General features: G+C 41.4%; 2 protein-coding genes across 5 annotated transcripts; both read right to left on the bottom strand.

The window, feature by feature from the left end:
* Positions 1–68: 68 nt before the first annotated feature.
* On the bottom strand, positions 69–8945 carry mrnip (MRN complex interacting protein). Of its 4 annotated transcripts, none has more exons than XM_079507289.1 (7): positions 8626–8944; positions 8262–8321; positions 7705–7811; positions 6712–6793; positions 5968–6101; positions 5622–5775; positions 69–1487 (listed from the first exon to the last, which is right to left on the bottom strand). In XM_079507289.1, the coding sequence occupies exons 1-7, from the start codon at positions 8683–8685 to the stop codon at positions 897–899; spliced, it is 1188 nt and encodes a 395-aa protein (XP_079363415.1). In that variant the 5' UTR covers positions 8686–8944; the 3' UTR covers positions 69–896. The 4 variants fall into 4 exon arrangements, with proteins under 4 accessions (XP_079363415.1, XP_079363413.1, XP_079363414.1 ...); XM_079507287.1 differs by having other exon boundaries at positions 69–1490; positions 8626–8943; XM_079507288.1 differs by having other exon boundaries at positions 69–1490; positions 6715–6793; positions 8626–8941.
* Positions 8946–9539: 594 nt separating this feature from the next.
* Positions 9540–12663, bottom strand: LOC306930777 (uncharacterized protein). Its single transcript, XM_079511873.1, has 5 exons — positions 12424–12663; positions 12085–12183; positions 11439–11585; positions 10978–11144; positions 9540–10232 (listed from the first exon to the last, which is right to left on the bottom strand). The coding sequence occupies exons 1-5, from the start codon at positions 12535–12537 to the stop codon at positions 10079–10081; spliced, it is 681 nt and encodes a 226-aa protein (XP_079367999.1). The 5' UTR covers positions 12538–12663; the 3' UTR covers positions 9540–10078.
* Between the last annotated feature and the right edge of the window lie 173 nt (positions 12664–12836).

Genomic DNA, 12836 nt, shown 5'->3' with positions numbered 1-12836 from the left:
CAATTTTATACTTGTTTCATTGGTTTTATTTCCATAGAACTATCCAACTCATTTGTCATACCATTTGTCATTGAAAATGTCATCCTAGTAATATCAGGACACTTAATGTACACTGCATTAATAACACTGTAAAGCCTCATACGGCTATGAACGTACAGTAACTAGGTTTAAAATGACCACATTAATGCAATGACTTGACCTTATATGGAATTGAACAGCATCCAAGGCAAGAATCTACTAAACTGTAAAATCCTCTGTTCATTTAATTCTTCCAAGTTAAATACATTCTGGGGATCTGTAGTGAAAATCATTCTATTAACCCATTAAAAGCCAGGAAAGCATCTGTAATTTTAGAAAAGCAGTTCTCAAAAATAGCAGATGTACAACTATAGAGTGTCGCAGTCCCGCCCTCTTTCATGACGACGACAGGCCTGGAAGAGAATTCCCCATTCAATTTTCCCATCAGACGTTTAAAAGATATTTATTTAAAGACATTTAACCCTCGGACAAAGCCAACTCTTGTGACATCATGACAATAAACACAATGTTTTGGGCTGATCAAATAATTTGAAGAAAAACTAAAAAAGGGCCCTTTTTTTCTTCTAATTATTTAACGTTTATTGTCATGATTTGTCACAACAAGAGTTGGCTTTTGAGGGTTAAATGTCTTTAAATACTTTTTTAAACGTATGGGAATGAATGAATGTGGAATTATTTTCCGGGCCTGTCGTCAGGGGCGGGACTGCAACGCTCTATATACCACCATGAAAATATGCCATTTCTGAAAAATATCGAAAATGTTTGGTCTAGTCTTCTCTTCTGGGTGCCCCCGACACAAAACATTTCATCTACCGATTTATAATGGATTTGTAGAATCGACCTCAGGTTTTAATGGGTTAAAACTCATCAAAATCATCTCCAGTGCTAAACAACGAGTCAATAGGGAGGGAAAGCCGCTGCTGTAGCCCTTTAATCGCTGGAGCCTCAGCCTGCTGACGCACACTGACAGAACATGCAGGTCTCGTCGTCATGTGAGCGGGCTTACTGCTGGCCTCTCCCATGCCACAGGGACTGGCTGTTGTCTTCGGGTTATTGAAACGGACACTCCCATGCAGTCCTCCCACTGAGGCCGCACCTCTCCCGACTGGCTCCCCAGCGGAATGTGTCCCAACAACAGACTGCTGCTCGGCTGCACCCTCCGGCACCCAGAAGCCTTTATCATCTTCCTCCTCCTCCTCCTCCTCCTCCTCCTCCAGCACGTGTGGGGTAGACAGGTACCGATTCCACCTAGAGGCTGTGTTGGAACTAGGAGGCGGAGAGGAGATTGCTGTAGTGGGGTGGTGTCTGTCTGGATAGGAAGTGGCTGTGTTTAGCCTACTTGGATTTGGGAGGGACGCGCTGTTCGCTGTACCGATGCGTGTGGTACAGGCCGGTCTCTTAGATGAATTCTTTAAGCTGGAGAAGAAGACGGTGCCTCTCTCTTGTGCCTGCTGTGGAGAGAAGAGCTCATCAGTGCTGCAGGGGGGGTCACCAAATAATTTTGGGGGCTCCCCAAATTATTTTCAATATTTTTTTGCAACTGAATGGCTGGAAAAGAGAAGTGAAGAGTTTACATAGTACACATATGTATAAACTTTCCTTAATGATTATATCTGGTTTCAGTATTTATTTATGATGTATTTTCACTATTATTATGGTTATTGTAGCGGCCAATTTGTATTGGGGGTGGGGAGGGGCGGGGGTCACGAGACACGGCCAAAGCATTTCTGGGGGTCCCCAGCCAAAAACGTTGAGAACCCCTGCTGTAACCTAGTGGTACTCACTGCACTGCAAGAGTAATCAGTGGTTCCCAAAGGGAACCAAGGGGTCCTTGAGGGAGTTTCAGGGGGTCCCCAGACCCCAGCTAAATGATAGTTAGGAACAAAATGGACCGTTATGGGTCTGTAACTCTGAGTGTACAAATGGAACCAAATGGACCGGGTCCATTTGGTTCCATTTGAACACACTCAAGATTTAAATTAACATTGATTTTACAATATAAACGGGGGGTCCCAGAGATAGAAATGCCATTAAATGGGGGTCCGTAGACTAATTCATGTCATACTGGGGGTCCTTGAAATTAAACGGGTTGAGAATCACTGCTAGAGCCGTACAAATGTTGTCTTATGGGGGTCCCTGGCATATGTTTTTAAATGGGGTCTGTGGTCTGTCAATGTGCCAATTTGGGGGTCCTTGACATGAAAAGGTTTGGGAACCACTGGCATAAATGATTGACATTCACCAACCTTGTGCAGTGAGAGGAGAACAGGCAAAAGAATAAAATGAACTCAATGGGTGATGTGGTTGTGCATTATGCAAATTGCAAGCAAATGGTGTTCAACCCATAGTCCTACATTGGGCCATGCAAATGGAAATGGTACTCTATTCACCAAACCTATGTTGCCTAAATTAAATAAGATTAAGCTTTTAAAAAGGTGGCATAAACACCAAAGTCCAATCAGGCCATTTTACAAGCAGTGGTGGGCTGCGTACGTGCGTGTGTGCATGCCTGAAGGTGTGCAGGTCTCTCCTCCTCCAAACGTTTGCTGCTCTGCTAGGACCTATACGCACCTGCTGTAAAATTAAACCGCGTGTGCGGAAGTCATCTCTCTAATATCTCTCTGAGACTGAAATAATTCTAAAACATGTGTGAATGTGAGTGAGTGCACTGCACTTATAGACTGCTCAATCTGCCTTTACAACAGAGCCTCAGATACACAAATAAAGCACACTATTATAATCTCATACAAAAAATGTAAACCTTACTGATACTCATTTTAATTATTTTTTTCCCACTCAGTCTGTGTCTCATAGGAAGGCTGTGGTCAGTTCAGAAATCCGTCCATTAGTGATATCATCGTTAGGCAGATTCTTTCAAAACAATATTTTTTTACAAAAATGTTTAGATTTTTATTATCATGAGGACGATGGCTTCCAGTTTCGCATTGCAACTTTTCAGGACTAGAAAGCCTGCAGGTTTCTATTAGCTTGGAGCTTGGATTCCCCATCGATGATGTCACTGGTGGACGGGTTTCTGAACTGCCCACAGCCCTCCTATGAGACACAGAGTAGAAATAAATGGTGCCATTTTATCATGATTATTAGTGAGGACCTAGTATATGAAGATAGGTTGAAAAGTGGTGAAGTGGTCCTTTAAGTAAAACTAAAACACAAATTCTATTCTATTAAACTAATAGTAATTAGTCAAATTAAAATATAATGGTTAATTTGTGTAATGTGTAGTTAGTACAGGAAAACCAGTGAAAATAAGGTTTATACTGTATTTTGGGGGGCATAACACTCCAAAATCTCTAGACCCTAACCACAATCAAAAGAGAGAAGAAATATGAAGGCTGGGCTTACATGATCCACATTGTACAACATATAATAGGCACATCATTTCCGTAAGCTATACGGAATGCGATGACTGTGCCTTTCGTATGATATAATGTGACCAACAGTCCCATGTCCTACAGTCATGAGTGTCGACACCCTACCCAAAACCTAAACCTAACCTCACAGGTAGCCACGGGTTCGTTTTAACCTGCCACGGGTTTAATAGTTGTTAACCTGCCACGCATGTCGGGAGCCACGGGTGAGTTTTAACCGGCCGCTCATGTCGGGAGCCACGGTGTTATTGGAGTTGGACTAATGCCTGTCGGACTGTTAGGCCTCGGCCACACCACTCTAGATCTTTTGCAAAACGCACATTTCTCTGTGCGTTTGGGCCTTTCAGCCACACGCAAACGGTGTTTTCGGCCACTCAAACGGAGGTTTTTTGAAACGGATAAATAAGTGAAGATTTTCGAAAATATCCGGATCAGTGGAGTGGTGTAGTCATGCCAAACGGAGCTTTTGAGAAACGATGTCACCGCCACCGCCCACATGCAGCTTGTCAAGCAGAGGTCCTCACAAGTATAGGTAAAACACTGCCGTCGCGCAAAGAGGTTGAGATTTTACTCGTGCTATATTCAGATAATCTTCAACCGATTGTTATAATTCGAAGTGGTATATATTCCGTGAAGTTTATATTTTCATTGGGTGTACAAGTCTTTTTTAATATGCTTTCATCAAATGATATAGAGAGATGGTAGGGTAGTGCCCAAGCCCTTATAGCCATGCAGCCTATATGATCTGTGGTGCACTTGCTAGGCCTACACTCTCAATTAGGGATTTTCCCAGAGGTTAATTTCACTGATGTGTACAACCTTTATTCAAATAGTTTAATTTGTATTGGTGCCGAGTGCGAAGCCAATAGGTTAATTGCGGACCGCTACAGATAAACTGTGGATATTAACCTACCAATAAGGACCCAGGCCAAATGCCATTGCGCAGTAGCCTACACCAACAAGTCTATGCGTGGTGTGTGCATAGCCGCATGTGAAACTATATCGTGCTGTATTTTGCATCATGGTCATGGTCATGCGAGGAGAGAGAGAGAGAGAGGGTGCAGAGAGAGAGAGAGAGAGGTGTGAATGGAATCGCATCGTGCGTGCGCATTATGGCACATCTCTCATGTTTAGGGCGCACCATTGACTGCATGTCACTGTGCCTACATGCTGACAATGTGCGCGTGAACTTGTATTAGCCTACATTATAACGTGACATTTATTATACAGCTCGAAAATATAGCCACTCTACAAGCTCACAACTGGTTGTGGACACTTCTATAGGTCTGACTCTGCTATTCATTTCTGTGCAGGACTTGCCAGGTCGCCAGAGCAATGGTAAAGTGTCTATCATTTTTAAATTATATGGAGAGAAAAGTCGAGAGTCGGGATCTGGAGATTTACGCACATAGTGTGACATGCTGACAGACAATGAAAGAAACATATACTTCCACTCACAATTTAGGTGGCTTTTAAAATGCGGTACTTATTCCTTCATTAAAATATGATTGGCACCTCATAAGTGTAAATATAAAATCAAATATAATATAGCCTACAATTGAAACCTGCTACTGCAGTGATTTTATCCTGTGTTCAATGCGTTTCTGCGTTTGTGTGTGGACATAGATATCTCTGTCGTATGGCCAAGGATTTTTTCTAAAACGGAGGACGAAAATATCCGTTTTGCAAAAGATCCAGAGTAGTGTGGCCTGGGCCTTAGTGTGTCTAACAAACGTATGCACCCCTGTGAGGCCCTGGTGATCAAGAAGTAGTGTGTGTTACTGTCAGGGGTCATCACCATGTTGGCTTGTGGTGGATATTTTTGTCAACTTAATTTTTGTGCCACGGACATACAAAATGACTGGACAATAATATTACCAGGAACACATAAACAGATAGCCCTGAATAACAGGTCTGTAACTCTGAGTGTTCAAATGGAACACTCTCAGAGTTACAGGGCCCAAGTGTCCTTGAAAATAAAACATTTGAGAACCACTAGTACTAGTGGACTCCTAATGACTCCATAGTGTCATTATAAATAATTCTGGAGAAAACCTGGAGACTTGACACTCAGTAAGTGGGTGTTATGATCAAAATAAGAACATTATAAAACTTGCCACAGACAAGACCAAGTCTTTGCCACAGACACATTTGTCCGTGTACGGACATGTTGGTGACCCCTGGCTACTGTACCTCCAACCTCCTCCAGCTGTTAGTATTAGTCTCAGGGCGACAGGTCGGTTTAGAGTCGAGGCCCACGTCGTGGCTTAGATGATTGTTGTGCTCCTCTCGACTGTAGTAATTCCCTTCATCTCCACATGCTCCTCGCCTCTTCCGCTTCCTGTTGCTGTTAATACAAAGAAAGCTCATTGGCTGACAAGAAACATCAACAAGACATTTACATGACATAGCTCAGTGGTTCTCACAACCCGCACGCCTGGACCCCACATCATGTTTTTGAGGGGTCCCCCAAAAGTTCAAATGTGATTATTTTGGGGGGGTTGAGGCCTGAAAACCACTGATTGATCATGTGATGTACCTGACTTTCTTGTTGACGTGGAAGCAGTCTCTGTCATGGTAAACATCATTCTCCTCCTCTGACTCAGCTTCCAGACTGTGCCCTGCCTCTGGTTGGTGTAGGTATTTACTCCATCGACTCACCTGAGGATCCCCCTGAAGAAACAGAAACTAGAATCATCATCATAGAATCATTTCCATTCCATATGTCGCAGTGATGTCCAGAAACCACTGTAAAATATATGCACACTGTAAAATGTATGCAGTGGTGGAAAAAGTACTCAAATGTTTTACTAAAAGTATCAATACTGCAATGCAGAACTACTCCATCACAAGTAAAATTCCCGAATTAAAAATGTACTTGAGTAAAAGTCGCGACGCATTGTGAGCTTGTAGATCGGCTATTTTCAAATGGCTGAAAAGTATATAGTGCTGAAGTGGTTAATGTATGTTTTGTAATAATAATCAAAAGCTACAAACTAAAGTTTTCAAATAAATGTAGTGGAGAAAAAGTAAAATATTTGCCTCCGAGATGTAGTGGAGTAGAAGTTAAAGTATTGGAAATACTCAAGGAAGTACAAATATCTAAAAATGTTACTTAAGTAGGCTACTAGTTACTTTCCACCACGGATAATAATTAGTCGCATTTGTAGGCTTTGAGTTAAATGAACAGGATCAGGATTTTACCGTGCTGGGCTGGAATCCAGGTGGTTTACAAATACATAAACCAAGCCTCTACAGTTTTGCCAGATACTTAATAATTCACAACCTGCGTGTCGATCTGCTGCGGTGTCACCACATCGCCTTCTCCTCCCTTCTGTGTCACATGCTCTGTAGTCGTCTCCTCCCTGGTAGACCAGACACACATCAGATAAACTTCAAACCTATTAGGATGTCTCTCTTCAAAGTGTTCAACCCAAAGTATAGATAGCTAGTCCTTGTCCCGGGCAACGCCAACACGTGCTATAGGCACTGCAAGGGGACATTGCAAGCACACACTGCAAGCCGGCTTGGAGGCGTCTGTCTAGCAGCCAGTGTATGTTATCTGTACTGTATAATTTTATTGTGAATTAATTGACGCCTCGAAATGCCTTTTGAAATTAATTTGGGAAACATGTAATTGTGTCCATAACCCATGGGCCACGGTTAGCCTTGTTTTTGATAATTCATACCAATTAATTACTAATCATTGTTGGCAGGTCTCAAGGGAGGCTGGGAGTGTTGAGTGCCGGCTTGTATGCTTCAGTTATGCTTGGGCTGGCCATAGAGGTAAAAGCCCTGAGGGAGAGCTGCCAGGGCTGACATTCATCATGGAGTTGTTGTATGTTGTTGTATATATCATACGTAGTCAAGTTTAACTAGAGCTGCTCGGTATGCACTGCAGACAAACAGGTTCCAGTGAGAGAACACTCCTAGACCTGTTTAACATGAATGATTGAAAGTAAACACCAACGATATTTTCTAGTGTGAGCTGGTGTTTAGAATAATAATAGTAATATGTGGTTGCTGTCGGGTGGAAACCTTGTATGTGTATGTCCAAAACCTTTTATTACAACTGAAAGTAGCCGATCCACAAACTCACAAGATCTGCCATTATCACTACTTGTGTGTGATACTCTTGTGTGATGAATTCAGCATTCACTTAGGAGGGGACATAAAAATGTGAAACATAGTGATGGAGATACAAGGTTTCTGTCTGACAGCAACAATATGGAGTATTGAGCAGGGGTGCTTATTGCCGATACTGTAGGCTGGTTACCATAGTAACGAAGCCGTCTGCTCCGCCTCCATCATCCTCTCTCCCTGCATGCCATTCAGCTTCTGAACGTGATGTCGGCAGTCCGCACCGGAGCCACGTCCAAACTCCTGTTTAAACAAGGAAAGTCCTATTAAAACTCTGTGGTTCTTGGAAAGGGGCTCCGTGGTCCCCAGCAAAATGTGCTAATATTGCATACTTTGTTTTTTAATCAGTAAAACCACTTTTAACTAGATATACATTGTTTATTTGAAAATAGCTGGTCTACAAGCTCACAACATATATTATGAGCTTGTAGATCAGATCAGATTTATTTTTTGTATTAAATAATTTGGAATATATTCAAAGCATTTGAACAACATAACAAATCTTGGACGGGGGCCATTGCCTATGGTACAAAATATTTGCTAGGGGGTCCGTGGCCAAATACATTTTGGGGGAAACGTTCGAGTTTGAGAACCACTGCTATACATAGCATTTATAATCTTCTGACAGCTTTCAGATTATTTCCCTTCAGAACTTAAATTCTCTTTTTCTCCATCATAATTTTAATAATTTACCTTGATAAGAGACTGTTTCTCACCACACATCTTACAGATCCATTTCTTGCTCTTTTTAACCTAAAATACAGAAAATACATTTTCAATGTTCGGTGTCAAAGTGTCATCTCTTGATAATAATGTGCACTTCCATTAACTGCATGCATGGTAACACTACGTGTAAAACTACAGTAGGCCTAAATAGTATTCCAAACTCAACAAAGTTCCAAACTATAGCCTAAGATTTAGACTCTCGTAGATGTACTTTATCGAAATGTCAGAATCTATCAAATACAAATCTTAGGCTATTCCAAACGGGGCTAATATCATACGACTACTGGTTGGTAGTCTAACAGTCGGGCACAAACTAAGCTAAAAAAGTTACCTGATGCACTTGAAAGGTTTGACACGAGTAGCACTTTAATACATGGAATTCCTGAACCATTTTTACCAGATAGAAGTCAGAAAAACAAAAGGCAACGTTCGTTCAGCTAGCCTGCTAGCTGCTAATAATACTGACACCGGAAGGTCGCCAGTTCGAATCAGCTGTCCGGCACGTTAAAATTACCCTTGAACAAGGCATTGAACCACTACGATGAAATGTGTTCTATGAGCAGGGCCTGGCTGGAAACAAGTTCTTGAGCTTAGCCCAGATACCCTGGGTAAATATAGTAATCATTTCATTTCATTTCATTTCATTTCTCTCTCGTGGCGCGTAATAGTATTTTTCCCGGGACTGTTTTGAAACTGAAACTGGTTCTGAGCGCCACCTGCACAGAACGAGATCGTAATGTTTGTTCGCCATCTTGTGGAAAGACAGTGGACGGCAGCAAACATCTCTCCATCCACGGGCATTCATTGCTTTCCATCTAAAGCCCGAGCCCAATACCCCCCTTTTATTTTTGTTTTCCTTTTTTGCATAGAAGTGTATGTCTCTAAATGTTCTGATGAATTGAAAATGGAGGACCCTGATGTAAACATGTCTTAGTGCTGCCTTTTGTTTTTATCCTCTTAGCAGATTTTGTATTGCCACACCAGTACTTTTGTTGAACTGTACCCGTTCTGCAAACTGTTCATTAAATTTTCAATCAATGAAAGTTTCTAGGCTCTTTCTTTAGGTTAAACTACTATGGCTGTTATCAGGGCCAGAAGTCATATCATACACATACATTTTACTAATATCCATCAAACTGAACAAATGTTCATCAGTGCTTCACTTACAAACCAAAGGGAGCAATATAGAGCTTGCCTGGCATAGCGATTGTAGAATATAGTAAACGAGAAAAAGAGACGAGTATATCTACCAGGATTCATTACTTTAATGTAAATTGAGTAAAAGTAAGAAGGATGCAAATTATTGGGACAAGCCAAAGTAAACAGCATGGAATGAACTTTAAACCCACAAACATTAACAAAACAAATGTAGGCTACAGCATCCCTTCAGACAACATTTTTAATCAATTAGTTAAACATATCCCAGTCAATATACCTTAAGAACAGGTTGAACAATGTTTTATTTTTCAAACAGTTCTGTTCAAACTTCATATAAAATATGTTGCACTGGCACATGAGAGAGATGTTGTTAGAATATGAGCTGGTCCACAGGCATCAACAGAATAGTCTTTACTCCCCAGGCAAGAAGCTGTTATGGGTTCGACCGTCAAAGGTTTTTCTAACCAACTCCTTTTCTCTAGCTGTACTAATCTGAATGTCTCAGATCAGCTTGATAGAGGAAGGACGATGGAAATGACAACACTTGCGGTTGATCTTGGATGGAGTAGGACCGGTGTCACCCCTCTACCTTTCTTCCTGGAAATAAAACGTCTGGGTTTCCGAGGCTACCCCTCTACAATCCTACGGAGGATGGTACCCAAGGAGCCCCTGGATATCTGGAGAGGAGTCTTCTCCTCTTTGTTTTCAATGTAGATACTGGCTCCATGTTCAACCAGCAACTTGGCTGCCTCCACACGTTCCTCATCGCATGCGAGGTGCCTGGGGATAATAATACATGCTGAGTTGTAAATATGAAAATGTTTCCCATTTTAATATTCCATTCTTAATTCCTCATACAGCAAGAAAAACAGACTAGACTTTTTGACGTCAACGGATATAACAGTTTGTTTGCAAATGTATTTCTACAGTGCTCTTATACACATTATAAGTTGATAGAATCTATTCCACTTCAGTGTATACTTAAGCAATACCTCAGCAATAACATGCGGTGCTAATGAGATTATTTTACAGGGGGTGTTCAGCCAGATACCAAACTGACCAAAATGACAAAATATCAAGTGAGTTATTGTTTTCATAAAATATGTCAAAATAAAATTCATAAACGTCCCAGTTAAAACAGTTTATAGTAACATTACATTTTTTATTTTTTTCGCCCCCTTTATTAATTTTGTTTTTACAAAAAAGGGCCATAGTTCAGCAACATCTTTTACCATAGTGTGCGAGTACATTTTGGTATTTTCGTACATTGTATAGCAATACAGAATTATTATACCACAGATATCAATACATGATGTTGTGTGATCTGAGCTCACAATGTGAGCTCAAATCACACTGAAGAAGGCTTGTAGCCGAAACGTTTGTCCGGATGAAGTAAATAAACCTGCTTAAATGTATTTATTGGTGTGTGCAACCTCGCTACTTTTTATGATGTTGATCTAAGTTGGTAATGCAGAGTGCGGTGGTCACAAGAAAGTGATTTGAGCTACCACACACCCCCACTTACAGTGGTGTATTGCCTTCTGAGTCCTGGATGTTGGTGGAAGCGCTTTGTTTGAGAAGCAGCTGGATGAGCCGGCAGTTGCCCTTGGTTGAGGCTCTGTGTAATGGAGTAGCCTGCAGCTTGTCCATGACATTGGGGTCTGCTCCATTCTCCAACAACATCAGAGCTATCTACAAAGAAGAACGGTCGGTGAGGACAATGTGTGCTAGCGATCAGTGAAATGGTTCATTTATAATCCACACGACAGTGTTGCTCACTAAATATAGCCAATCTACAAGTTAACAACACATCACAAACCAGGTTCAAGATGTGGCAAATTCCCATCCAGTTCTTTTGTGATACATGATTAAACCTTGGTCTACTATCTAAGCCAAGTAGCCAACAACACAAATAGGCCTGTATATTGCACCGCTACGTACGGTACAGAATAACAATATGACCAGTGTTCTATAAAAGACCCATACCTCATATCTGTCTTTAGAAGCTGCATAATGCAGAGCAGTGCAGCCATTCTGATTGACAGAGTTCAACTGAGCTCCTTTGGATATCAGAGATCGCACTATGTCCTCTCTGCCTGCAGATGCTGCGATGTGGAGAGGAGTCCAGTTGGCCTGAGAAGGAACACAATTCAATGCACAAACTACTGTGTAGTGCAGTGGTTCCCAAACTTTTTCATGTCAAGGACCTCCAAAATGAGCCTGCGGACCCCCATTTGAAAATATATGCCAAGGACCTCCATAAGAGAAGATTTTCATGGTTCTCATTTCAATGGCCCCCAGTTTGACTTGAATTAGGCTACGGCCCCATATTTTGTACACTCTCAGAGTATAGTTCTACTAGTCAATTCACTGGTAAGGTTTGATATATTATGCAGAACCATAATATTTCACATTCAAGTACTTAATGTATTTCATAAACTCTAATTTGGCTTATGTGAGTATTTTTATATAATTTGAGGGCCACACATTATAAAGACCTTTAATTAATTCACACACGCGCGCGCGGGCGCGCGCACACACACACACACACACACACACACACACACACACACACACACACAGTGAGAGTGCAATATGCAAATAGAATGGAGAACTATCATCATCAACATACATCGTCTTGCAGGTTCACTTCAACTCCTAGATCCAGGAGGAAGTGCACTATGTCGGCGTGACCAGCCGAGCAGGCCCAGTGGAGAGCAGTTCTGTGGTCCTTAACAAGAAACACAATAAAGACTAATTTATACAAACCATTGTATAGGCTAGCTTGCAGTTGCAGATCTACATTGTCCACAAATTTCACATTGAACCAAAAAATATAGTTAATAATGTCATGCTGGCATGCTGCATGACATTATTATTTATTAACTACGGATATGTAGAGCTTGACTCATGCAAGCCTTTAGCTGGAAAACAAATATATCATGTGTGGTTCTTGCATTACAACGCGTACCTGGTCTGTTTTGAAGGCAAGTGTTTTGTCTTTTAAAATGCATTCCTTTACTTTATCAAATTCTCCCTTGTAAGCAAAGTCGCAGATCTCCACATTTGAAACAGAACCGTCCATTGTAGATGTTTGTCCTAATAGTTATGCCGGTTTCATAAACATATTTGCTCCAGACTCATAAGTGCAACAATGACTCGGGAAATTCAATTGGATGCTTTACTTCCGCCTTGGAAAACATCGCGATGTTTCTTCCTTTCAAGATAAAGGTTAATGTCGCTCGATTAATTGGAAATGTTGAAGGGGCACAAAAAATAACGCTTTTACTTTGAAGGATGTCTGGTTGTAGGTTGTAGTCAGTGACCCCTCCGAGTGGAATAGTAAGAGAGTGGCGACTGGCGACCTGCTGGCGACACGTGGAA

Source organism: Electrona antarctica, assembly GCF_951216825.1.
Source record: "Electrona antarctica genome assembly, chromosome: 1".
Classification (NCBI taxonomy): Eukaryota; Metazoa; Chordata; class Actinopteri; order Myctophiformes; family Myctophidae; genus Electrona; species Electrona antarctica.
The sequence above is the reverse complement of the archived record's forward strand: the minus strand, read 5'-3'. Positions and strand labels throughout refer to the sequence as shown.